The following is a 27875-nucleotide window of genomic DNA, read 5'->3' as shown; positions in this document are numbered from 1 at the left end:
ACACCCCAGGCAGGGAAGAGGAACTGCACGGGTTATGACAGCTGCAGGGTGCTAGAATGAACACTACAAATGGTAGCATTCTAAAGAGGGAGTGGGTTAAATTTCCTTACACATGATGCAAAAGAATCTCTAAAGGTAATTTTTACAAGCTACTAATTGTGCAGTGTATTCACTTTTTTACACATTTCATATTGTTAAATAAATACATAGTAACTATAGACATGACTGCTGTAATTGGGTTAGGGTGAACGTGTGTGTGTGTGTGTGTGTCCGTGTGGTAGCATATCTCCCAGCTGTCCTTATTTAGGGTCTTTGCTCTGATGTGCAGGACGTTTATTTATTATTTATTTATTAACAGTTTTTCTTATATAGCGCAGGAAATTCCGTTGCGCTTTACAATTTGAATCAACATTATACTGGGTTGTATAAGACATACATACATACATACATACATACATACATACATACATACATACAGGTAAGAGGGCCCTGCTCGCAAGCTTACAATCTATAGGGAAATAGGTGTTGATACACAAGGATAGGTGCTACATATTGCAAATTGGTCCAGCCCGATTGCAGATGTTCTTGGTGGGCTGTATAATCCAATCACATTGGAAAGTTGGCCTAGGGTTAGGAGGATGTTAAATTGAAGAAAGAGAAGATGTGATAGGTGTTTACTATAAGAAGAGAGTTAGATAGGGAGCTATAAAGGTTAGGTGGGTGGTCCTGGAATCTGATAAGCTTGTTTTGAAGAGGTGAGTTCTCAGAGACCGCTTGAATGTTTGCAAACTAGTGGAAAGTCTTATTGTGCCTGGGAGGGCATTCCACAGGGTGGGTGCAGCCCGAAAAAAGTCCTGTAAACGTGCATGGGAACAAGTAATGCGCAGGGATGAGAGATGCAGATCTTGTGCAGAGCGGAGATGTCGGGTTGGAAGATATTTTGAGATAAGTAAAGAGATGTATGTTGGTGTGGTTTGGTTAATAGCTTTATGTGTGAGTGTAAGTATTTTAAATTGAATACGGTAGAAGTCCGTCAGCCAATGGAGGGACTGACAGAGTGGATCAGCAGACACTGAACGTTTGGTGAGAAAGATCAACCTCGCAGCTGCATTGAAAATGGATTGTAGTGGGGAGAGCCTGTTTTTGGGAAGACCAATAAGGAGACTATTGCAATAGTCAATGCGGGAAATTATGAGTGCATGTATTAGAGTTTTTGCACTGTCTTGTGTAAGATATGGTCGAATTTTGCCTATGTTTTTTAGATGTATGTAACAGGATTTAGAGACAGTTTGAATGTGGGGAACAAAAGACAGTTCAGAGTCAAGGATGACACCTAGGCAGCGAGCTGGTGGGGTGGGGTGGGGTTGATTGTCAAGATGTCAGGTTGGTAACTGCTATTGGCCGGTGGAAATATAATTAATTCTGTTTTAGAAATATTAAGTTTGAGGTGGCGAGATGACATCCAAGATGAAATGACAGAGAGACATTCAGTGACACGGACCAGCACAGATGGTGACAAATCTGGGGAGGATAGGTAAATTTGAGTATCGTCCGCGTACAGATGATACTGAAAACCAAAAGAGCTGATTAGTTTGCCAAGAGAGGTGGTATGTATTGAGAAAAGCAGTGGACCTAATTCGGAACCTTGTGGTACTCCAACTGATAGAAGTAGCGAAGTGGAGGTAGAATCAGAAAAGTGAACAGTGAACGTTTGGGAGGTATATCCTATGTACCACTGCTCACTGTGTCAGAAGTCCTGCTCATAACCCAATTCCCTAATTTGAGAACGCGGGAATTATGTGGTAGGGAATATAGGTTCTAAACCACCTGGGACAGAGACCGATGTGAATGCTTAAATATTCTCTGCAAAGCGATTTAACTAGCCAAAAGGGCTTTAATTTGGAAAGAATCATGGGCCATAGATAAATATAGACAAATCAATTTTTCCCTTGCTCTGCAATATACTGCTGGGCTTAGTGACAGAAGACAGTTCTAACCTTCTCTCACCCACCCCTCTGTTTGATGCTCTTGGCTAGGAGACATCCCTGCTGGTGCACCCAGCCATGAAAGCCCTACATGTATTAAGGACTTTACAGCCCTATTGGCTCTGAGCCAGCGGTAGGTGTATATCTTGTGACATGGAAATGCAGTCAGCCCTAGTAACAGAGCTAGAGAGAGTGAGCGCGCCAGGCAGATATAGACAGGAGGGGGTGTCTCTCTTTGGCAGAAGAAACGAGGGGGGGGGGAATAATTCAGTTTGACAACACATCTGCAGTCCATCTGCGCCAACACAGTCCTGCTTTTTCCAACACACTGAGGAATCACAGATGTGTTAAACACACGCAGGGGCGGAGGGGTATCCCACTCCACTACACCCAAGAAAAAATCCTATTTAAAATTCCACGCCTGCAGATACCAGACGGTAAGTTGCTTGCATTTCAACGCACTCCTCTGCTACCTTCCTATGTCCTTGAATGTGTATTGATAATCTTTTCTGTATTGCAGATACCTTTTAGACTCTTCTCACAGAAAGGGTTAATGGCAATTTTTAGGCTGAACATAATGATAAAAATAATAAACTGTTTACAGTTATGCTTTGTCACCAGTCTTGATTAATGTTTTGAAATTCACCTTTTAACCATAGGGATGATTTTTAATTGTTTATGAATGTACATAAGTATGTATGTATGTATGTGCATACGCCTGCGTGTGTGTGTATATACAATGTGTGTGTATACACACACACACGCACAGTATTGCTTTTCAGTTTTCAGACATCTGTTTCCTATCTGTAAAGCACTATTGGCTATGTTTTTATACCTGCAGTATGTAACTAATTGGTATGTTACTGGTGAGTGTGGATATAGGTTAGGACCTCCCCCATATGCAAGGACAAAGAAAATTCAAAATACACACCTTCAAAATATTGCCACACTAGAAGGGCCCAGCAATTCTTATCTGCCATCATGTATCTAAGACTAAGTAGATTTAAAGGAATCTTGTGGATTTTGAGTGATATTTCAACTGGTTCAGTTATTAGAGTTTCCCGTATTTAGGAATTATATGTGCATGAGCTGCCTAATGTTTTGCTGACTCTCATGTCGATAAATAATGGTAGCTTTGTAAGCATAAAACACATTAAAAATATAGGAGGCACATAGGTATTCACTTTTTGTTTTATATTATTTAGAATTTTTTAACTCAGAGAATTCTGGGAGGAATGTGTTATGGAATTTGTAAGAAATCACTATAGTATCTTCACATTTATTTACTTTGTTAAATTATATTACTAACATTCTTAATGTGTTTTAAGCTTAAAGTAAGCAAGAGCAATGACCTAGAGACTGTCACAAAAAATTGGTTGGTTCAATATTAAAGTGGTCTAGAAAATATAATGCGGAAGGTGGTCATGGACAAAATAAACATCAATGATTTTTTATTTTGTCATGGGAAGGCTAGGTCTACATGTACATGTGTCTATGATTTAGCGTTACTCTTCATAGATAGATAATGTGAGAGACATACTGTCCTTCCAGGCTCTATGGACACCTGATGTATCTGCATACTTCCAGACATAAGTCAACATAAAAAGAAAACAAACACAGCTTGCAATGCAATAACTAAAGATATTGCGAAGTTCTAACCCATAAGGGGCATACACACTTTTATGAGCGATAACGTTATCGTTCATATCGTCCAGTGTGTATGCACTGAACGACCAACGATGCGTGCTCCCGTGGGTCTTTAACGATATCCCCAGTCGGCTGAATATGCAGCTCAATCTGGGGATATCATTAACGATGCCATGCTGCCGAATGCAGCATGACCCTGCCCCCCACCTCCTGCAGACGTTAGTCGTGGCCGATGTCGGTACCCCCGCCGGGTCCCGCCACACACTATATCGCCGCATACACACATCGTCTAGTGTGTATGAGGCATTACAAATAATACATAATACGGTATTGTTTCATTTAGGTATCCACCCTATAAAGAAATATCAGTCAAAAATAAAACAAGTAAAATAATAAAACAAAAATTTTCTCTTGTCATATTATCCTTTCAGTAACAGTCAGTATATGTATGTATGTATGTATGTATGTATATGCCAGGACTGTCCCAAGTGGTGGCCATCCAAAGTTGTGGGGTTGTTGTAGTTTCTTGTTTGCCTTCTTGCTCAGTATTTGAATTTTTAGATGGTATCTGGATAGTGATTACTTTTTACAATATAAATCCAGCCCTCTTCATAGTAATACTTGGACAGAGCACTGACATGAGCTCTGAAATGTCAGAGGCTAATTTTTTAGTACAGTGAATAATAGATGCTCTTTTCCCCAGTGGGTGTTTGGTATGGTAATACAAACATTATCTAGTTTGAAGGAATAAAAAAAAAATCCAACCAGTTGCATCTCTATACCAAATGAGACCCATATAAAAAAGCCTATGTTGATTGCAGGAGGCAGGGAAATAAGCCCTTTGCTGTAGTATAGTGACAGATGTGCACACCGTGCCTCCCAGCAAGTTGCCCCCCTTCTGCTACTGACACCAGGTGCAGCCTGTATTACCCATAATCCCAGTCACCCATGCTCATCTGTTTCCATTGTCTCTTAAGCGAATTAGCATTGCATTCTGGCCTCCCCTTTGCCTGCAGGTGACTGTCATAGCATCAGCTGTTGTCCTTGACTCCTGTGTGTGACATATGGGGGGAAGGGAGAGTACGCTTTTGTGTTTTCAATTAGTCCTTCCCAAGCAAAACCCTGCAACTAAATGCATGTTTCCAGTCTCAACACTGGTAGTCTGTAAGAAGAGCTAATTTTTCCCCTGGCCCTTTTGTCAGTAACTTAAAGATCACCTAATACTTTCCTGGTAAGACTGGTTATATTATATCTTAAACTAAAAAATGTCTTTTTATGTATCTGTTCTCACTCTCTTTGGAAATCCTAGTGTTAACGTAGGCTATCTTATAGTTATATCTGAACTGTTTGCAGGCTGTTTTATGTCATGTCCACCATTTTCCTTACCTGCTGGGATAGTTTAGTGCTTTAGGTTTAGATTTGTTTTATCTATATAGGTGTAATTTGTAAACCCACAGGTTTCAACGTCCTTCAGTATGAGCAATAATATCTGCACCACCTCTGATATTTCATACAGGTGTTTCCATAGTGCCCCAAACTACTCCCATTAATCCTATTTTTTGGGGGCATTAAAAGTATTTTAAAGGGTAACCTCAATTCCTAATGTTTCCATAATTATGGTTATACTGGTTCCTGGAATAACACCCGATTAGTAAAAAAAAATAGGACTTGCCTGAAAAACTCAAACACACTGTTACAGTTTGTGAAAACTATACTTCCTAAGCATAATCGGTAACCATGGAAACAAACGCTATACTATAAAAGGTGTTATTAGACTCAAGTACCCATCTTGGTGATTTTAATTAGTCATAGCCATTTTTGTGTGGGGTTGGCTTTTTAAAAGAACTAAAAGCAAATTAGTACAAACTTCTCCATTTATGTGTAGAGCGCTATGGTGGTGACTGATAGAAGTGGAAGCCATAATGTAGAAATAAATAGTGATAAGGTAGGTGTTTGTTTTGTTTTTTAACTAGATAAGGGGCTGAGGGAGATTTATAAAATTTTGGAGAGCCATCCAGCTTCTGTCATTTACAGGCTGAGCTAGAAAAATGACAGAAGCAGACTGGTTGCTATGAGCAGCTTCTTCACTATGGGGTCTATTCATAAAGCAGTGAAAAGTCCTGTTTAGCTGTCGGCGATGCATACAGGGGGTTACCGTGGAGAAGGTTCTTCCTTCCCCAGCAGGACCCCCGCTTTGTATAAGAGTCGCATCACTATACTATTCATAAAGGAACGGAAAACTCAGCTTTCTCAGTTGCCGGCGCATGCGCAGTGAGAATACAGACATATCGGGTTCCCGATATATATGCAGGTGCCAGCAGCTGTTGTGCCCAAACGGAGCAACAATTACTTGCTCTGTTGGACGCCCATTAGTCACAGCCACAGGTGCTAACAATTGAATCACCCCAAAAAAGTGGCGGTAATGGTTAATATCCGCAAAGGAGAAACCTAGGTAGACACCAGATGTTAGACAGACAATAGGTCGACAAGGACAAATTGTCGACACACTGAAGGTAGACATGTAAGAAGGTCGACAGGTACAAATAGTTGACATTGTCAAAAGGTCGACACATATTTTTTGTTGGTAAGAGTTTAGGCACCTACCCCGACGTTTAGGGTTAGGCACCAGGAGGGAGGGTTAGGGTGAAGATTAGGGTTAGAGAAAGGGGGAAAAAAAAAGCGCCGATTGTCATTTGCTCCCATATATTACCGGATTTTCATTCCAACCAACCAACTAGTTCGATGGTTGGAGGAAAGTTGGTCTGGTGTATGGCCAGCTTTAGCGTTGTTGCCTGTACAGCAGTTTTCGCATATATCCTGATTTTATCTTCTGTTTTTATAAGCTTGTAGAGCCGTAACTAGACTTTTTGTGCCCTGGACCAGAAAGAGCATTGGGGCTCCCCCCACATTTTTCAAATAGGGACATAAGATGTACGCCCAAAAAAGGGTCTTGGCCATGGGGAAGGGGCATGACAAATCTGATTTCTCCTGGTGTTGATGCCAAATACAGTGTAAATCCAGTGGCTGCAGTGATGATACACAATAATTATGCAGTAGAACTCACCGGCTCTAGACGAAGGAGAGCACTGATAAAGCTGCACCTACAGCAGGATTTGTCCATCAGAATAGCTGTGCACAAGCCTGGAGCTGGCAGTGTAGATCACCGGCTAAAGGTATAGAAAGAGTGCTACTTGTAGTGTACATGCAGCAAATATCAGCAGTGGACTTGAGTCCCAGGTATTACAGTATTTTAGAATGTGTGTGTGTTAAATACAGGATGATGTCAAGGACGGTGCTTGCGGAGTTGGCCACATGGAGGGATAATCGGCCAAATAGGTGATAGGGGCTGTCTGGAGATGCCGAGGATCAAGGAAGAGGAAGTTAAAGTGAGATTGATTATAAACAAAAAATTGACAATCGCCCCCTGCCCTCCGGTACCCTGTGCCATGGCACATGTTTCACCACACCCTAGTTACGGCCAAGCTTCCTTCTATATGCGACTTATCACACAACAGGGCAGGCTTACAACGTGCAGCCCGATGGCAAGGACAGTGAGCCCAGTGTGCAAATCTCGCGGTATGATTGGTTGGAGAGGCGTCTGGCATAATTTCTGACCCAAGGAGGTTCTCTCTCTGACAATGAAGAGAGAGTAGACGTGAACCGGAGTCACCCATAGACAGAATTAGACGATGAGTTGAAGGAAAAGAGAATGGGGGTGGTCTTGATGACCGTGAAAAATTGCTGTGTGTGTGACTGTCTAGTGAAGTATGAACAATTTATGTACAAATGTTTATAGTAGGTTATATAAGGGATGAGAAGGGCGCTGTTCTATATATCGCAGTAGAATAATTAGGCATACCTTTGAAATGTTGCAGTTCCAGAATTTGAGGGAAATGTTGCTACATTTTCTAAACTCATTTACCCCTTATACACTTCACCCTAATAGACTGTATAACAACACTGCAAATGTCATTTTATGTTTCTGTTACTTATTTTATGTACTGACCAACAATAAGTACTTAATAGAAGTATACTAAAAATAGGGTAGCCTCTAGAGGAATTTTCATGTCGTGTCAAGGCCAGCCGGGTACCATAGCGTTATAGGGTGTCATTAACAAGTCGTACAGACAGTTTTTTGATGCGTAAATGATAGAGCCAATGAGATGTATAGAAAATGCCTAAAGAGGCTGGTGATCTACAGTAGCTGTAAATCTGCAGTGCAGTGGTGATTGCTTTTGTTACACTACTATTGGATAAAGCATTGTCTTTCACTTTGGCACTTTAAAGGTTAATGTCATAGAGGAAAACCTCAGCTTGGCAGAAATGGGAAACAGATGGAAAGTGGTTATACCACAGCGCTTGGGGAAAAACACAGGGAGGATTCTGGGAAGTTTGGAGTCAGATACTTTTATTTCAAATCTTTTTAATGGAGCGTTCTGTGTGCATATACTTAGGCATGTATATAACTGTGTGTGTGTGTGTGTGTGTGTGTGTGTGTGTGTATATAGGTGTTATATATATATTTATATGTGTGTCTGTCATAAGTCCTTTCTGGAACATGTTGGAATGCATTGCTGTCATTCTTTCCGATCGGCAAGTCATGGCAAATTCGGTCACGTCTCTGACCTAACCAAGCCCTGATATGCCCATACGCACATGTTATATGCATAGCCACACCCTGTTTCTGGTAGCTCATATCGAAAGGGACTATTTCATAATAATTCCATTTGAATATTTTTTTTTACATTTTGCACTTAATTGGGACAGAAGTTTTGTAAAGCTAGCATGGGTCACTCTTAGATTCAAAGATATTTCATATTTAATGAGCGGCTGGGGATATTTGAGAAAGTCTGAGGAGGATGTTTGCAAATGGAGCACTTAGTATAGCAGGCACTCTGTGTTTACAGAGCCCAGCTATATTTTTCCAAACATCATGCAATTGCTTCTTAACTGTAGGATTTAATACTGTACTGTGACTGCATGTTTGTGTTGTGAACCCACTAACACACAGATTAGTCTAACCATGGCTGCTACACACTAATGCTGGCCATACACGCTACAATTATCGGGACGATCCATCCGATATCCGCGGATCGCCCCAATAATTGTAGCATGTGCGGGCGACCGAGGGTTAAATATCGCTCAGTCGGTCATGTCGGATTGTCCAGCATGCCCGTCCGATGCAATATTTATGAGTACAATGTCGGCCGCATTGTGCAGTGTATGCCCAGCCGTGGCTGACAGACAAACATTTCCTGTGTTCCTTCCCATGGAAGGAACAGGGAAATGTCTCCTCCCCTGGGGGCGGAGTGCAGATGTCGGGCTAATACACTGAGAAATCGGAGGAGCCTGCGGCTTCCTGCACAGGTCACCAGCAGGAAGCTCCCGGGGCTCGGAGGGGGCGGGGTCAAACGGAGACCCCCCTCACACGGCGTTGGCTGCTTCGCAAAGGGCAGCTCTTATCGCAAGAGCTGTCCTTTGTGATACTAATCGCATATGTTAGTACACATGCGATTAGTAACGTTGAGATGACTGGCGGAAGGGTCACGCAAGCTTAGTACATCCCGGCCAAAATATCTGTCGGTCTGACAGGCATTTTATCTGGATGTGTATGCCCAGCTTTACTCGCATACAGTCAGACACTGAGGAATATAATATACTAAACGTTCAATGGGACACTGTACTAATGCGCAATTAAGTTATGTGATAAATTTAATTGTATATTACTTCAGACATTTTTTTAATATATGTTGTTTTTCTCACTCCCCCATATCTTTTTGAGATATTGGCATGTAGTCTCCGTATAGTAGCTACAAAATTGTTAATGTCCACCTTAGATTGTACGCTCACTCATGCAGGGCCATCTTTACCTGTTTCCTGTCATTGTATGCATAATATGGTGCTGCTTCAGAAGAAAAGCATTGTATTAATTTTTATATTTGAGTGCCTGGTAATGGAGATGGTAATCTGGGTCAGGTGTCCCTGTGGTGGTGACAGCTGGTACACATACGTATTAACATCACATGTGTATCCTGGCTGATAGTACAACGATACCCTGTGCCTTTGTAAGATAGTGATGTGCATAATTATATTCTGTATGTATGGTATAGTTTAGAATAGTAAATAGCAATTGTTTGTATATGCGTGCTATATAATTATATATATTCGCAATATCACACACACTATATTTACTTGTGCCTTAAGGAATCTCTGTTTTCTTACTCTGCCCTGTTCTGCTAATTTGTAGTTGCCGGTGACAGGAGGGTGCCAGCAATGCCCGGGTCCCCCATGGAAGTGAAAATTCATTCTAGGTCTTCTCCTCCTACCATGGCACCTTTGCCACCTGTGAACCCAAGTGGGCCACGGCCAGTATCTTTCCCGCCCTCATCACGTATGTATAGTGTTATCATCTTGCTAAAGTAGTCAAAGCTCATGTTAAGTATTCAGATTTTTTTTTCATTTTTATAGTTTTCTAAACTCTCTTTACTATTTGGCTTGTCTTCTAAACTACACATGGTGCTTGATATTGCCTTTTTAATGTGTGGATAAATACGGCTTGCATGCCATTTGGACCATAGTACAAGATGTCTGGGCATCATTACACAGACAATGGGGTATACACAGGCCCGGCAACAGGGGGGGACTAGGGGCACAGCCGTACCGGGCCGCAAGATTCTAGGGACCCCCAGACAAACCTAATGGAACTGCTACCTGCTCTGCTACTGCAGTGATGCAGGGTGCACTGCAGTGCAGGCATGTTCGGGCCCCGTCACTGCATGTTCCATCACAGGCAGACGGGGCTGGAACATGCCTGCAGTGCTCACTATGTCAGTGGTGGAATGTCCGTCGGTAGTACACTGCTGTGGGCCGTAACACAGAATGAGGAGGCGGTCTGATCGCTCTCCTCCTCTCTTTTCCCCTCCTGTCTTCTCCGTCCCCTCCTCTTACCTACTCTCTCACACTGCTGTTGCCGGGGGCCTGACGTCAAACTCTAGTGACCGGGCGGCCCCGGCTTAAATATCAGTGTTCCACTTCCTGCTGCGTCGGCCAGGAGAAGTTCCCTTCAGCATCTTTGCAGAAGAACAGTAAGAGTCTCTCTCTCTCCCAATTACCCTCTATTTGTCACCCTTTCCCTGTCATCCAATGCTTCTCCCCTTCACCCTATAGGTGCATACACACGGAACGATGGAACTGGGGATGGGGGGCCCATAAAAAAAGTGTGTACAGGGCCCCATGATTTCTGTTGCCGGCCCTGGGTATACCTGAGCTCAGCCTGGATCCTTCTCTGATGCATGATAGAAACAGATTCCCTTATTAAAAATACTTTATGGTATTATCTTTAACGTAAAAATGCTAGAATGACATTAACATTACCTCAGTAATGCAGCAACATGTTGCATCGATAATCTAGTTATTCTACAATTTGTCTTCAAAAGTGATATTTCTGTGTTACGTCTTGTACTATCTACACAGTAACCGTGAGTGTGATTCACAATATATGTTCAGTGGTAAAATATGATCCTTTCTATAGACAAACTCTGACTATACCAAACACAATTATAATAACCTCAGCATATTCCTATAGAGACACTTGTACAATCCTGCCTTAAGATTAATAACAATTGGTCGGTCTCTTATGCAGAATGCACCTCAAAATCTTACTCGGGGCATAACAGGCGGTGTAATGGTTAGCATTACTGCCTCACAGCGCTGAGGTCATGGGTTCGATTCCCACCACGGCCCTACCTGTGTGGAGTTTGTATACTCTCCCTGTGCTTGCCTGGGTTTCCTCCGGGTGCTCTGGTTTCCTCCCACACTCCAAAAAATTTACTGGTAGGTTAATTGGCTCCCCACACAAATTTAACCCTAGTGTGTATGTGTGTGCATGTTGTAGGGAACATAGATTGTAAGCTCCACTGGGACAGGGACTGATGTGAATGAGCAAATACTCTCTGTAAAGCGCTGCGGAATATGTGTGCGCTATATAAATAACTGGTAATAATAATACACTGCTAAGTTGAAAAATATTATTGGTCATGCACGTAAACTGTTTTATATATGCTCTTCCCCCAAAGCAGATATTCTACATTGGGACTGTCCCCGAGTACAGGTACTCTGGGATGAGCTTACACACTCACTCACTCACTCACTCACTCACTCACTCACTCACTCACTCTCTTACTTAAAGGGGTTGACAAAAGGGAATGTGCTGGCTACTTCTGACCAAACTGGCCGCAGCAACAACAAAAAACATACAATCACAGTGGATTGACCCTAAGCCACCCACTTACATTATTACACTATTGTTTACAATGGACGGGACAGAGATGTCCACACCAATAAGGAAGGGCTCACTGAAAAGTTTTTTGGCACCTGGTTGCCTTGCGTTCATACTCTACCCCTGCACTTAAAGACTCCCTGCAGAGATGCTTCCAAATTACTTCATAGTTTAACTTGGAAGTTCTTGGCAATGGCCCTCCCTTCTGACCCCCACCCTAACTTTAACCAGGCCCCCTAGTTATATATGCTTAATTCCTTTGTGTACAATTGTTACCTAAATTGATTTATTTACTGCCATCATATGTGTATATCTTGCTATATTGCTTATACTTGTCTGTTTTATTGTGCTTTTGATGACTCTCAAAGCCGAGGTGAAGAGCCCTACAACATCAATTATTCTTTCTTCAAGATACTAAGGGGTACATTTAATAGAGAGTTTTTAGAAGTGAGTTTTAGAAGAGATGTTGCCCATAGCAGGGCCTGAACTAGGGGGGGCTGGAGGTGCACGTGCACCGGGTGCGCCGCTGCACCCGGCATCAGTGACCTCCAGCCCGGCGCCGCAGGGAGACTCTAAGGTGGGCGCCCGTTGAGATTTTATTACCAGCGGGTGCCCGGCTCTTCTCTGCAGTGCCGTGCTAGCCGGAGGCTGGAGTTCCCTCCTGAACTCCAGCTTCTGGCTCTCCCCACAGGCACTATGGGAGAGGTGTGCCGAGAAGCAGCCGGGCGGACCCAACGGCGACGGTCACAGGAGCGAGGTTTAAGGTAAGTATTTTTTTTTTGTGTGTTTGTAAGCGTCACTACGGGGGCATTACCAGGGGGCACTATGGGGGCATTACTAGGGTGCACTATGGGCACTCAGGGCCCTTCTGCTCCACGGGAGATTTCTGTCCTCCCTGAGCTCGCCTTAGGACACCTGCGTTAAGGTTTGACAGGTGTACCGCCCCAGTCAAACTCCCCACCTGGGCACATTACCAGGGGGCTCTACATGGGCATTAGCAGGGGCATAACTAGGGGTAAGCCCAACATGGGCACTACAGGGGCATTACCAGGAGGCTCTACAGGGGCATTGCTAAATGGGCACTACATGGGGCATTACTAGAGGCATTACTATATGGTGACTACAGGGACATTACTATTTGGGCACTACAGGGGCATTACTATGGGGGCATTACCATATGGGCATTACTATGGGAACATTACCGTATGGCCACTAGTACAGGGGCATTACTATAGTTGCACTACTGAAGAGGCATTACTAGGGGGGCACTGCTGCAGGGGAATTACCAGGGGGAAGGGGGCGCCAAATTACTGTCTTGCCCCAGGTGACAAACACACTAGTTTCGGCCCTGCCCATAGCACTAATCAGATTCTAGCTATTATCTTCTAGAATGTGCCAGTTACATGTTAAGTAGATTCTGATTGGTTGCTATGTGCAGCATCTCTTCTAAAACTCACTTCTAAAAACTCTCACTTTAGTAAATTTACCCCTAACACTATGGCCCGAAAGTAATAGCCTGTGCTTTGCGGACAATGGTGCTATTTTGGTGATATAGCAACTAGATTTGTATTTTTCAAGCTTACAGTGAGAATAAAGCCTTCATGTCTGCAGTAAATATGTGTCATTGTATTTAATAGTACAGTAGATGTCCTTGACAAGAGGCTGCCAGATATTCTGTAGAAATAGGTACAACAGGTTCTGCTATACATTTATACCATACAAATAATCATATAATCTTGGATACACATAAAGCATACCTCCCAAAATGGCAAAATCCTAAATAGGGTCATAGCCAAAAAAAAGCATGTGGCCCCCTCCCTTTTGGGGGCATGACCATTTTATAGTGGGTGTAGTAATTATCCCAGAGGGCATGCTTAGCACTTGGATGGAATGGATGGTAGTCCCCCTATTCCTTGCTCTAAAAACATTTCTTCAATGCCGTTGTAGTGTGTGTGTGACATTGAAAGTGCATCAAACAGTTGGGGACAATGTTTTTTGTTACAATTCCTTTTTAGGGAGTTTAGTTTGGAGCCATTCCTTATTTCCAGGCAGAACACTGTTCACCTTTATACTTTGATTACATTTTAGTATAACAGGATACAGATTTGTACATAACTAGTTTTATGTTATATGTGTGTGTGTAATATTTGTATTATGTCTATTAAAGTTTATGTAGCCCTATTAACTGGCTGATTGTTATCTCATTGTCCCAAGTACACATTTGCCATATTTACAAAACCATAAACAAAATGGTTTTCTTGGCACTTTTTAATACAGGTCATTTGATTTTTTTTACACTTGCCTGAGTGTGTTCTTTTCGTCCTTTTTCTGGTTAGCCGTCACAGGAAATTTTTCTATTCCCTCACAATTACAGGTTTTCTCTGTTTGACGCTTAAGCACCTACTGCTTGTATATTAGCTGTATACAAATTTTTGATTTGGAGATTTGTGTACAGCGATTGGGAAGCCAGAAGCTGGACTAACCTGTTTCTGGCTCCCTGTGACAGCCATGGTAAATGGAGGTACGCACCTAACAGCTGGGACTTATTGAAGTGAAACCTCCAAGTGCTGCAATTTGCAAATTTACACAAAATACTACCTAGAGAAAACTGTAGTTGAATTTTTGTATTCAGTGCTCATGTGGTGCAACAGTGTGTTGTAATGTAAAGCACAGCTTGTAGCTTATAGTATCTCTGTCACCAGCTGGTTAAAATTTGATGGCGAATTGCTGCTGTGCCATGAAGCTATCATTACGGAGATTGCACAGGAAATTCTGGCTGTTCCTTTATGAATGTGATAATCCCCATCCAAATCAGACAGGTTGTAATGGCAGGAAAAATATAGTATTTTATCCGTAAAGGAACATTTAATCAGCAATGTCTGTCTAGTTGTTTAGAACGGAAGAAGCATCACTATAATGGTATGTACACACAGGTTGTCCTTGTGCAGCTTTTTAGAAGTAGAGTTGTTGTTCATAGCAACCAATGGGTATATAAAGCTGTTGCGTGACTATTTGTAGTACTCACAGTAACTTGTTGTGCTACTGTAGTTTCCTCTAGGGAAGGTGTGTTGAGAACCCAGTGTCTGGAGTACAGAGACATTCACTAACTGCTGGACCAACAGGAGCCATGCCACTTTACTGTGTAACTAGGTGGACTTGTCACGTAAAATGTGTAACCATTTCAAAATACATGATGCATTTTATCAATAAATAGTATGTACATGTAAGTCCTTTACCTGGCAAAGATATGTATGGACTTTCTACTGGCAACTTCCTCTTTTTTGCTGCTAATCTGACACATTTTGTCTCCATTGCGCTTTTATTTCTCTGGCATTTTTGCATATTCGCTGCTGTGACCGTGTGCATTATTGTATTCTTCTATCTTTGTACTTTGCTAGACACACAATCTTCTCGTCAGGGTTTGTCCTTCTAATGTAATACTCTATGTTATACATGCTCCATACATTATAAATACTTTTCAGATTTCTGAATATTTCTTATATAGAGCACTGCATTAATGCCACTTTCATTTTTCCTTAGTTTCAAATGGCATGAACCATTCTCCTCCCTCACTGAACGGAGCACCTTCTCCACCCCAGCGTTCCAGCAATGGTCCTTCATCTTCCTCTTCCTCATCTCTAGCCAATCAGCAGCTTCCAGCCACTTGTGGAGTTAGGCAGCTTAGCAAACTGAAGAGATTTCTCACTACATTGCAGCAATTTGGCAATGATATCTCCCCAGAGATTGGGGAGAAGGTCCGTACCCTGGTTCTTGCTCTGGTGGTAAGTTCAAGACATCAACTGAAGATGGGGGAGACAAGGGATGACAGGGAAAGATTGTAGAAATTAAATAGGAAATCAATGTATCATGTTTATATTATGAACTGGGTCTCATTCAGACCCGCTCGTGAGCGCTGTACGCTCGCAAGCGAGTCGATGTTACCCAAATGCGCATGACGGAGGCGCCTCCGTCCTCATGCGCGAGACCCGGCGAGCGATGGGGAAGCCATCGCTGGGGGTCTTGCACTAAAGGGGGCGTGCTGTCGATGGTGAGTGACAGCACGCCCCCTTTGGTGGGCGTGCTGGGGGCGTGGCTGCCCAGACAGAGGCGTTCCCACTAGTGATGTCAGTGGGAGTGTTTTTAGCTCTGATAGAGCCAAAAGCACTCCTGGGCTTGTGGCAGCGAGACCCTACCGCAGGGTCTCGTCGCAAGCCCGATGGTCTTGACCATCGCGACCATCTTTTTGGCCGCTCGCATAAGCTGTGGGTGGTCACCCACAGCTATGCGAGCGGCCAGGGGGCCGCTCCATTTTAGGCTAGGCCGACCCTGATTCAGAGCGAGCGCTCTGGTCAGAGCGTCCGGCTCTGAATCAGGCCCTCTGTACCATCTATAAACGGTAAGAATAATAGGTTAAAAAATATAAATAAAACCCAAAACAGTGACTTGAACTTAGTTTATCACTATTTTTTTAATATCTTCAATTTAACATTATTGTAAATCTTGTGGGCATATTAACAGATAATGGGAAGTAAGAGCCTGAGCTGAGTTGAATTGTGTTTATTCTACAGAACTCTACTATAACCATAGAGGAATTTCACTGCAAGCTCCAGGAAGCCACCAACTTCCCCCTCCGACCTTTTGTGATCCCCTTTCTCAAGGTGAGGAATATTAAGGGCTGAATAAATTAGAAGCTGAAAGGCGTTGTGGTTCCTGGATTATGTTAACATGAACCCTGGTTTATTTTTAGGCCAATTTGCCACTTTTGCAGAGGGAGTTGCTGCACTGTGCCCGTGCTGCCAAGCAAACACCTTCACAGTACTTGGCACAGCATGAACACCTCCTCCTCAATACCAGCACTTCTCCATCTGACTCCTCTGAATTGCTTATGGAGGTCAATGGGCATGGAAAGAGGCACAGCCCAGACAGGTAAATATAGGGAAGTATGCACATGAGTGGTCTGTATGGTTTAATATTCTGTAAGCTATAATCTTGTATGTGGACAGTAGTGAAGTAATCCTGTGCAGTAACTGCTGAAGACGGCAATTAAGTCCTCATTAGAACAGTGTAGAAATTCTTGAATGATGAGGAATGAAGTACTGTGTACCCTAAATAAGAAAATAAAACACTGCATGCAGCGTTTTACTGTAAGGACTTGTTATCATCCTATGTGGTCACAGAACTCCATTCTTTTGTATGGAAGTATGTTCATTTACATAAATAGCACACGTATTGCCTTTGTCACCACTGCTCAAATGGCGTTCTATGGTCTGCAGGAGAGAAGAGAATGGCTTTGAAAGAGAACCAATGGCTCCCGAGCCACCTGTCAAGAGAGTCTGCACCATAAGTCCGGCCCCCCGACACAGTCCAGCACTTTCCTTGCCCCTTTTGAACCCTGGCAACCAGTTTCACCCCACCCCTCCTCCTCTGCAGCATTATTCGTTGGATGATATTCCAGGATCACAGATATACAGGGATCCTCTGGGCAAAATTGGGGAGTGCAGGGAAGGTCGAGAGCGCCACCATCCTGTGGGGGGTAAGTTGAGTACCTTTTTTTTTGTTTGTTTTCCCAAAATGCGTGATGTGAAATGGCAATATAGTATGGTCCTGATTTTCTGCAATCTGTTATCTCACAAGCCAATTTGTCTGATCACAGGAGTAAATGGCAACATAAACAATGGCTACCAAGAAGAACTTGTGGACCATAGGCTGACCGAGAGAGAATGGGCAGAAGAATGGAAGCATCTAGATCATGTAAGACCACTTAGTCTGAAAATTGTCCGTCACTGGGATAGTGACACATAAGTATCATAGGAAATTCAATTAAGTGTGAGGACTCATAGGAACCTCTTGCAATGTGTCTCCATGGTTTATTACTTGTGTGTTATCTAAATTAGCATTACTTGGTGTGTTCTTGCTATAGGTTTAGAGCTGGTATTAGCTAACCCTTGCTTATGGTACAGTAATCTAGATTTGGCTAGATATCATGACTAATGGTGCATACACACGGTCAGATTTTTCTTCAGATCTGAACGATAACTATTTAAAAAATCGTTCATATCTGAAGGAAAATCTGACATATCTGACATATTTGAACGATGCGCGTTCCCGATGGTCAGGTAACGATATCTGATGTGTTTGCAGTCAGATTTGGGCGATTCCATTAATTTTAATGCAGTCAGAAATCGTTCAAATCTTTTGTAAAATCGTTCAATCGTTTATCTGATACATCTGACAAATCTGACCGTGTGTATGCACCATTACTAGCGGAGCTTATTATTGATGTGCATTTTAAAAACCAGTTACAGCAGTTCTAAAAGTTAAACTCTATTTGACTTTATATTAAATATATGCATTTTTAAATAATAAGGGCTGAATTTTTGTTAAATAGTAAACTGCTGACCATTGGGCGCCCCCTTGTGTTCAGAAGGCACTATACCTAGACTTGCTGATCTGATTTCTCACAGGCCTTGAACTGTATCATGGAAATGGTGGAAAAGACAAAGCGCTCAATGTCAGTGCTGCGCAGGTGTCAAGAGGTGGACAGGGATGAGCTAAACTACTGGAAAAGACGCTATAGTGAGTCCTCGGAGATTAGGAAAGGAAGTGAGCTCTTGAGCAGACAGCACAGTCCAACCAGTACAGACTCGGGCACAAATGGTGAGAAAATACATAATAAAAAATGTCACACAATTATTTAGTTTGAGCAAATACAATAAACACAAATACTTAAATATATGAAGTATTATGTCTATTGGTCAGTCTAAATATTTAAAGTCTACCTTTTTAGCTGCACACAAGCAGCCGTATTTTGGCAGGAGTGATCAGAATGCAGCCTATTCATTTATGAAAAACTGTTGACATCACAAAGTGCCTTCTGCCACAACGATGTCACTAGTTTATAGGTTGCAGTTGGCCCACAAAAGGCCGCCTTTACTATCTGTGCATATGTTTTCCCTGCACTTTTTTATTTTATTTTTTAACCTTTTACAAAATTTTTATTTAATGTTGTTACAAAGCAAAACAGAGATTCTCTGATATGGAGCAATGTGTAAAAGTGAGCTATTTATCAGGAGACTATACAGTATAGATGTATTTTTTTTTCCTACTTTAGTTATCAGTACATTCATGTTACAGCATCTTGAAATCACACTGCCTCCCATTTTGCGATAAAGGCTAACTTTGTAGGTTTTGGTAGGTTGTCTCTTAAATCTAAATGCCCCTACTCAGTACACGATATATTTAATGATTTGGCCGAATCCGAAGCATCGGAACGAGAAATCATTAAAATGTGTAGTGTGTATGTGCTACATCGTGTAGTGTGCGCTCCCGTGGGGTCGTCAGCCTCATCGTCTGATCTTATGTACTTCATGTAAGATCAGGCGATGCGGCTGACCATTCCATGCAGCGATACGCGGGGAGGGGCAGCATATCGGGTGGTCAGGCACCAGATCGCCCTGTGTGTACGGACCGTCCGATATGTCAGCAGCCGGGTCATGTGACGCATGGCTGGGCACACACATCGTTTAGTGTGTACCCAGCTTTACAGTCTGTCATGATTTTTTTGTGACCATTGAGAAGGGCCTGTTAACTTCCAAGAATGATGATTGGCAACAATGTTTCAGACTAGAGATGTGCGCCGATTCTCGTGTTTTGGATCTGGATCTCCCCTGGTTTTGGATCTGAATCTGGTTTTGGATTTTTTTTCGGTTTTGGATCTGGATTTTTTTATTAAAATATCATAAAAACAGCTAAAATCACATAAAATTGGCCTTTTTTTGTTCCTACAGTATTATTAATTTCAATAAGATTTATTTCCAGTAATTTCCAATCAATTTTGACCACCTCACAATATTATTTTTTCATCTAGCTAAGGCCAAAAGGTTGCATCCAGCTAGCTGGCTGACTAAGTGGGTGGCACTAACATGTGGCAGTTCAGCTTCCAATTTCCAACACGGATACAGTGTGTTATACAGTGTGGGTTGGATACACCAATAGTGCACTAACTGTGACAGCAGTGTCGGCAGAGCGGGGTTGCTTACGGTGTCCTCAGTACATGGAATGGCAGTGCTACGGTGCTGGCAGTGCCCTCAGTGCAGGGTATTGGCGATGTCAGCAGAGCGGGGGTGCCAGCGGTGTCTTCAGTGCAGGTTTGCTGTCTGTGTCGGCAGTGCAGGGGTTGCTGACGGTGTCCTCAGTACATGGAATGGCGGTGCTGGCAGTGTCCTCAGTGAAGGGTACCAGCGGTGTCTTTAGTGCAGGTTTGCTAGCTGTGTCGGCAGTGCGGGGGTTGCTGACGGTGTCCTCAGTACATGGAATGGCAGTGCTGCGGTGCTCGCAGTGTCCTCAGTGAATGGTACCGGCGATGTCGGCAGTGCCAGCTGTGTTTAGTGCAGGTTTGATGGCTGTGTCGGCAGTGCAGGGGTGTTCTCTATGCAGGGTGCCGGCGGTGTCAGCAGAGCGGGGGTGCCAGCGTTGTCCTCAGTGCATGTGTGCTGAGAGTGTCGGTAGTGCAGGGGTGCTGGTGGTGTTCTCAGTGTGGTGCTGGTGGTGTCCTCAGTGTGGGAGTGTCGGCAGTGTGGGGGCCGCTGATGATGTCCTCAGCACGTGGGGCAGCAGTGCAGGGGTGTCGAAAGCGGAGGATGCTGCCAGTGGGGGTGCCAGCAGTGGGGGGTGCAGGTGGTGTCATGGAGCGGGGGATGGCTCACCTCGGATCCCCGAAATTCGGGTGGGTTCGGTTCTCTGAGAACCGAACCCGCTCATCCCTATTTCAGACCTGAAGTAAGAGGCAAGGATCATGACCTTACGTTGCAGGATGACTCTGATAGTCCTGCAGTGTTTAATGACAGCCTCACGCTGGGCCTGATTCAGAAATGGCTGCTAATGCCGTCGCTGCAGAGCCTGTGATGCAGATGTTGCAGACTCATAAATATGTATTGAAGCGCCCACCAGCAGCTTCACAAGTCCAAGTGTCTGCATACAAAGCTGCTGCATTGGTCGCAGATCCTTTGATAATCTGCCTTCTGAGTTGCGTAGAATATCTATGGGAAATGAGATGCCGGAGTCATGTTTTCCATGTACGAGATCGCAGTTGCAATCTCCGGCACAACCCAAAACTAGTAGCAACACATCTGCGCTTTTGCCCCCAGTCCCCCAACCGCTCCCTGACTGTCAGTCACACTGCGGGCATATAATCACTGTGACCACCAACAGTAATGTGACTTGATGCATGCGCAGATCACCAGTAATCACTCAACTGCGTATACATTGGCATTGCGTCCATCTCTGAATCAGACCCACTATACGCAGAGTGTTCAGCATATTGCAGTCATTACAAGCTGTGTGATTGTATCAGGGGAGTCCTGAACTGAGGGCTGCAATCCTCACAGCTAGGTCTAATGTGTGTCACTGAGGCCCTGCAGAACTGGGAAAAGGTGGCAGGGGTTGTTTTTAGGGTGGAGTTGAATAAAATAATTTTAGGCAATCTACTGGTCATTTTACCCTTAGCTGAAGCTGTACACACTCGCATGAACCAAAACAATACAATATATATTAAGAAAACCTTATATTTTCGTTTAAGCAAAATAAGTAGCAAAGTCTATGAATATTTTATTACTTTCCAGCTTCATAGCTTGTGAAGCTTGAAAAGTAAAGTAAAACTAACTGTCTCTTTAGTTTTTTTAAGTCTTTAACATCCCTTCCTTGTCTAGATAAAGCAATAATTTACTATATTTTTCCTCTTGCAGAATCTCAGAGGGATTTTGGGAGCCGTACAGGAGGAGGCTATGTTACTGATGAGATCTGGCGGAAAGCAGGTACAGGATGCCACCTACTACCATCTGGGGACAGAACACCTCGAGGTGTGACATGGCTGAGCACTGTAAGGCAGGGCATAGACGCCTATCCATTAAATGATACATTTGTGCTGATAGATTATAGATTTTTCATACCATATGTAAAGCTTGTTAAAGGCATGTTTTATACAGATTTTACATTTGTAGGCATAAGAAAACTGTAGCTGTAAGACTGAGTAGAGGTTAGGTTCTCAACCTGTTGAGATAGATTAACGATTTGTTAAATAAGTCAGAATAGAGATTAAATGTATTGCTGAAAAATAAGGTCAGAATTCAAAAGTCAGGAAATGTATTTTTAAGGCCTTTTTAAATGTATAAGTTATATCTGGGTAAAAATAACTCAGATTAGAGGATACTTTTGAAGAAATATATGCACGTCTGTGTTTATGTAAGCGTACTTTAGGGAACTTGGGGTACATGTTAAAAATCCCATTGAGAAAACATAGCAGTGATTGTGTGGGGTAAAGACTAGAAACAGGGAATTGTAAATGCTGACAAGTTGCATATTTTATCTAGGACCTTAGTCCTAATGCATCTGTACATACTGTAACTTCCTTGTCTTTCACAGAAGAAGCTGTTAATGAGGTGAAACGTCAGGCCATGTCCGAGGTGCAGAAGGCTGTATCTGAGGCTGAGCAGAAGGCGTTTGAGATGATTGCATCTGAGAGAGCCAGGATGGAACAGACTATTGCAGATGCCAAGCGGAGAGCAACTGAGGATGCATTCCTTGTAATAAATGAGCAGGAGGAATCAACTGAGGTAGGAAGTGGGTTTTAAACACCCATAAAAGTGCTCCTAGGGGTATATTTACTAAAGAGAGAGTTTTTAGAAGTGGAGATGTTGCCCATAGCAACCAATAAGATTCTAGCTATTATATTTTAGAAGATGCTACTTGAATGTTTAGGAGAATCTGATTGTTTGCTATGAGCAACATCTCCATTTCTAAAAACTCTCACTTTAGTAAATATACCCCCTAGACCAGGGGTCTTCAACCTTGGCCCGTCAGCTGCTGTGGAACTACACATCCCAGCATGCACTGCCACAGTTTTAGCATGCTGTTATATCAAAAAGGTGGCAGTGCATGCTGGGATGTGTAGTTCCACAGCAGCTGGAGGGCCAAGGTTGAAGACCCCTGCCCTAGACTGTACAGGTAACATTCCAGCTTTGTTTTAGAAACCTTAATATATTTGATACAAAAAAGAAACCTTGCACGCATTGCTGTCTGGTCTTGTGTAACCCAGCTAACTGGGCTTCCAATGAAACCAATGTCTGAAATTCGGCACTCCTAGTTAAATGTTCAATCCATTCCGATCTCTCCCACTCCCCCCGCGGCACGTGCTTCACAGAAGGATGCCAGAGGGACTTCTGGATCATAAACCTGGCAGTCCCTCCATCACAAAGGGAAGCTTTTACCAGGAGAGCTGACCTTTGCTCATTTCTAGGTTCATATCGGTGACATCACCGGTATGTAACCGATAATTGGCACAATATATGACATTGCTGATGAGATGCTTAGTACATCCCGTCCTTAATGTCTTAGGCCCTGATTCAGACCCACTCGCGAGCGGCTGTCCGCTCGCAACTGGGTCGATGGTCTGCACTGCGCATGCGCACGACGGAGGGAGCTCCGTCGTGCGCATGCGTGAGACGCGACGAGCGAAGGACTTTCCTTAGCTCGTAGTGTCTGATCAAAGGGGGCGTGCTGTCGATGTTGATTGATTCCCAAGGGAATGCCTACCGTCAGAAGCCGGCCCCACTGACATCACTAGTGATGTCAGTGGGAGTGATTTTGGCTCTGATAGAGCCAAAATCACTCCTGGCCTTGCGGTTGAGAAACTCAACCGCAGGCTTCTGCTCGCCGTGGTGATGGTCAAGACCATCGCGACCATCATCCTGCACGCTCGTATATGCTGTGGGTGGTGACCCACAGCTATACGAGCGTCCAGGAGGACGCTCCATATTTATGGAGGTGGGCCCTGATTCAGAGCGAGCGCTCTGGTCAGAGCGTCCGGCTCTGAATCAGGGCCTTAGTCTATAAAATCCATCGCCACCACTGCATCCCCTTATTGGCTGGTCGTATCACTATTGATGTGTTGTCTTGTAACAATTTGATAGCTGCCCTCTGAGATTTATTGAGATTATAATAGTTGTTGTGTGTTGGGATAGGGATATTGAGTTCACCATAAGTAATTCTTAAAAAGGTCTTAATGTTAGAATTGATGGTAGATGTTCAAAAGAACTAGTTTTGCGGAAAATCCTTTCTGAATCGGCTGTATTATAAGCATCTGAGTCCGCAAAATGATCCCTCCAACGTAATTTGTTGCCCAATTTAGAGTGATCAATGTTGATATCAAAAGGATCTCTGGTGAATGCTGGTACACAAACTTTAACCCCATCTCTAAAAGAGATTATTCACTAGATGTTAAATTGTGGGATGACAAAGTGAACACTGTGCTGGCTGTCAGCAGTTTCTGATGCATCTTGTGGCCACCCTCCTCTTGTGGGATCTTTTGCAGGATTGGGGAAGTGATTCTCTGATACCCTAAAAAAAGCACTGATAGGTGGCATTGGTCCTGACCTTCCACCTCAGATGAAGAATATGAGGAATACGAATCAACCGTATAGGCTGGTCTCCTCCTATAGTTGGAGAAATTCCCCCTCCGGTTTTGGGAGTTATCCCCAGTGAGCCACCTATAGACAGTGTGTTGCTTATAATCTAAGTGTACTCTCTCCAATTTGTTGCATTTAAATTAGAGATGTGCGGTTCTGATTTCAGAACGAAGCAAAACGTCATCTTTCACAGACAAAAAGATGACGTTTTGTCCATGGCAGTTGACTTTTTGCCTCATTCAGAGACTCGAACTTGAAGGTCAGAGCAAAAACCAAACCGTACATCTCTAATTTAAACGCAATCAATTCTTTCTTGTAGTGATCCAGTGATGTGTTCAACTTGTCAAACAACTTATCTGATGTGTCACTGACTAAAACAGGTGTGACAATTCTTTTGAGATCATAAAGTTCTTTTCAACAACTAACAGCACTAAATCTAATGAACATTTGTTTAGTACTCCACAAATACTGAAAGATGTATTTGTCCTACTAATTGTAAGCACATTAGATATTCATTCTATTATAAAAGATGTATGGTTCGGTTTTGGCTTGGATCTTCCCACCAAGTTCAGTTCTCAGAACCGTCATCTTTCAGCAACATGTCGGCGCAGATGTCTGTGAAAGATGGTGTTTTGCCTCCTTCTAAGATCCGAACTTGGCGGGAAGATTCGAGTCCAAACCGGAACCACTCATCTGTAGTTAAGAGGCAGAATAGAGGAATATCGATATTAGGGAATATGTGTTCACATGTTATAAACTCTGTAATCTGTTACCATGTACAGCATTTACAGAATAAAGTTTTATGAACTTAATGTAAAATAATTTTCTTTTGCAGAGCTGTTGGAACTGCGGCCGTAAAGCAAGTGAGACATGCAGCGGGTGTAACATTGCTCGATACTGTGGATCTTTTTGCCAGCACAAAGACTGGGAAAAGCACCATCGTATCTGTGGCCAGACCCTACATGGCCCTACTAAGGCATTGAATCCAGTTCGCTCTCTACTACCCAAAACCGTGGACCCCATTTTGCTGAGTCCTGCTGTTGAAAGATCATCTACTGCTACTTCACGCTCCTCCACTCCTGCATCTGTCACTGCTGTTGAAAGCCTGTGAAGTGGGACCTTTGTAGTCTGTCCAATATCTTCTATAATGCCCAGCTCTTTAAGGAGTTCAGATTAAAAATGAATATAGAGACTACTCGCTGATCCCGGTGAGAGATGGATTTTGTATATCCTTTTGAAAATAAAGACTTGATGGACCAAAATATACAATTTTAGCCAGTTAGCCTACCATACACAGCGCTCTGGCCTGTAAACACATTTCAGTTTCACAAGGCGTAATAAGAACTTCTGTAGGACTGCTGTCACAACCAAACAACGTCCATCTTGCTGCAAATAATTTCTGGACTGTACAGACCTGTTAGCCATCCCAACCTTAGTTCTGGAGATGAGTAGCTTTGTATATCAAATAACATATTTGTCATGGTTAAGGCTCTAAGCTTTGCACCAAAATGACATCATAAGCAGTCACAATGTAATTCTGCATGTACTACTTTCTTTTCTGTCTATAAATGGCTTCCCTTTTATTGTACATATGTCTTCACCTTTTTGTAGTTGACTTTTTAACTGTGTCTTTTTAAATTTAAAATGGCTGCTATGATCCTTTTATTTAGAAATTGTTAAACCTAAATAGTTTATCTGATAAAAGAAATGAAAAACAACCTCAGGATACAGTTACTTTAAATGGTTCAAAGGTGAGCGCAAGTTGCGTTGCGGAGAACGTACCTCTGGTTACCAGATGCCAACAAATAGTCGTTATCGTGTTGTATGGCTGCTGTATGTAACTTCTGTAACTGTCCTCACTTGTTAACTACATCAAATATTAATCTAAATTAAAGATCACACATTTATGTCCCAATATGAAACCTGTACTAAAGCAATGCATGGAAAGTGATGGTGTTACCCATTACAACTAATCAGAAGGGCTTCATTTTCCAAACTGAACTAGAAAAACAATCTGTTTATTTAAGAGAAGAACATATAATTTTGTCTTCTTCCTTTAAAACTATTCTTCATTAATGCCCTCCCCCCTCTCCCGATCTTTATATGGGTTTTAGCTCATGATAACCATTTTGTTTGTGTAGGAAAATACCACGATTTCTTTTAAAATTATAAAAGTTACTTAAGTTGTATTTTTTTAAGAATCATTTCCCTTTTTAAATTATCTTTAAAATAAGCATTTAAGAACAACTGGATTTTAGTCTAGCCTCAAAGTTTACATTTTTAATGTGTAGAAATAGCCAAAAAACAATTGGCTTTGTGACACCAGAGTCTTAAGTTGTTTGTTCTCCTTTTCTCTACCCTTGGCATGGAATTGTGCATCAGGTATCCACTACCACTGCTCCTTGTTCTCTGCCAGTCACATATAGATCACATATAATAGAGAAACTCACCCTTTGTATCCAAAGACAACGCATCACCAAATACAAACCTCATTCTGTCTGTCTCTTGAGTTGTTATTTTTTGGAAGTAAAATGATGTTGACTCAAGTTTCATTTTCATCCTCACAGCTGCATCCTGGATGAAAACTTTAATTTTGATATATTATCAGATAATTCAAGAATAAGCTACATAAAATATATGTGTAACCTGTATGAATAAGCTAGGCCTCTACTACCAAGTTTATTCAATAAAATCTGATTTGCTAACCTCCATGGATTACTGTTTGTTTATACCTGCCCAAGGCTTTTTTTTGTTTTTTAACGCCTGTCTTCCCCAACCAGCGCCTAGCACTATCCTCTCATTAAACTATTTAGCATAGCTCTTCAGAGTCTATAAAGAAAACACTCTGTGATCGTGACTGTTTGACTTCTTAGCAGTGGTAATTAAATAGCAGTGGTAATTACTTATTTCTGTTTGTCTGGAGTATATAATACATGCATGGTGGCTATAAAAATATTAATTTCCTTTTTAACTTTTTAGTGCCTTACATCATGTAATCAATTGGATTCATTTAGATGTTTTTACTTACAAAACAAACCCAGACAATATAACTAGTATTTAACCCCCACACCTTTTGTTAAAGTTGGTGCACAGCAACTTTTATTCCAGTCTCTGGGGAGATGTATTTATAGCGCCACTTATCGTGCCGCTATAACACTTCCTGCTTCACCTCTTTACCGAGGAGAAGAAGGAAGCCCTAAAGATGAGATGCATAAACATCTCATCTGCCGGAGCAGGGGGAGTGAAAACTCCCCCCTCCGGCTATCCCCGTTAGAGCCCACAGTGCATCAGCCTAGTGCTGATGCTCTGTGTCTCACTCCCGGCCGGCTCCACTGAGCATGCGCGGGATCTCGCAAGCATCGCAAGATCCCGTGTGCAGCCACCGCAGCGCCGATTAATGACGAGTGCATAGCGCCCCTGTCATTTACCTCCCAGGCCCCCAATAATACATGTGGGGTAAGCGTTATCAGCGCACATAACGTGCATATATCATACATCTCCCCC

At 42.7% G+C, this 27875-nt stretch overlaps 1 protein-coding gene across 4 annotated transcripts in view; it reads left to right on the top strand.

The window, feature by feature from the left end:
* CBFA2T2 (CBFA2/RUNX1 partner transcriptional co-repressor 2) overlaps positions 1-27074 on the top strand; it is a 49648-nt gene extending 22574 nt beyond the window's left edge. Inside the window, exons 1-11 of one of the 4 annotated variants that reach the window (XM_088480654.1) lie at positions 914-1534; positions 9880-10023; positions 15451-15692; positions 16479-16568; positions 16658-16836; positions 17184-17443; positions 17564-17661; positions 18375-18567; positions 21654-21767; positions 22330-22520; positions 25207-27074. In XM_088480654.1, the coding sequence (XP_088336780.1) occupies positions 1510-1534; positions 9880-10023; positions 15451-15692; positions 16479-16568; positions 16658-16836; positions 17184-17443; positions 17564-17661; positions 18375-18567; positions 21654-21767; positions 22330-22520; positions 25207-25482 (1812 nt within the window). In that variant the 5' untranslated portion in view covers positions 914-1509 and the 3' untranslated portion in view covers positions 25483-27074. Of the gene's footprint in view, positions 1-913; positions 1535-2217; positions 2423-9879; positions 10024-15450; positions 15693-16478; positions 16569-16657; positions 16837-17183; positions 17444-17563; positions 17662-18374; positions 18568-21653; positions 21768-22329; positions 22521-25206 lie in introns of those variants that run through there. The other 3 variants (XM_088480656.1, XM_088480653.1, XM_088480655.1) reach the window with 3 other exon arrangements.
* The last annotated feature ends 801 nt before the right edge of the window (positions 27075-27875 follow it).

Source organism: Taudactylus pleione, unplaced genomic scaffold (genome assembly GCF_031769625.1).
Source record: "Taudactylus pleione unplaced genomic scaffold, aTauple2 ptg000256l, whole genome shotgun sequence".
In the NCBI taxonomy this organism is placed as follows: Eukaryota; Metazoa; Chordata; class Amphibia; order Anura; family Myobatrachidae; genus Taudactylus; species Taudactylus pleione.
This window is presented reverse-complemented; position numbering and strand designations above follow the sequence as displayed.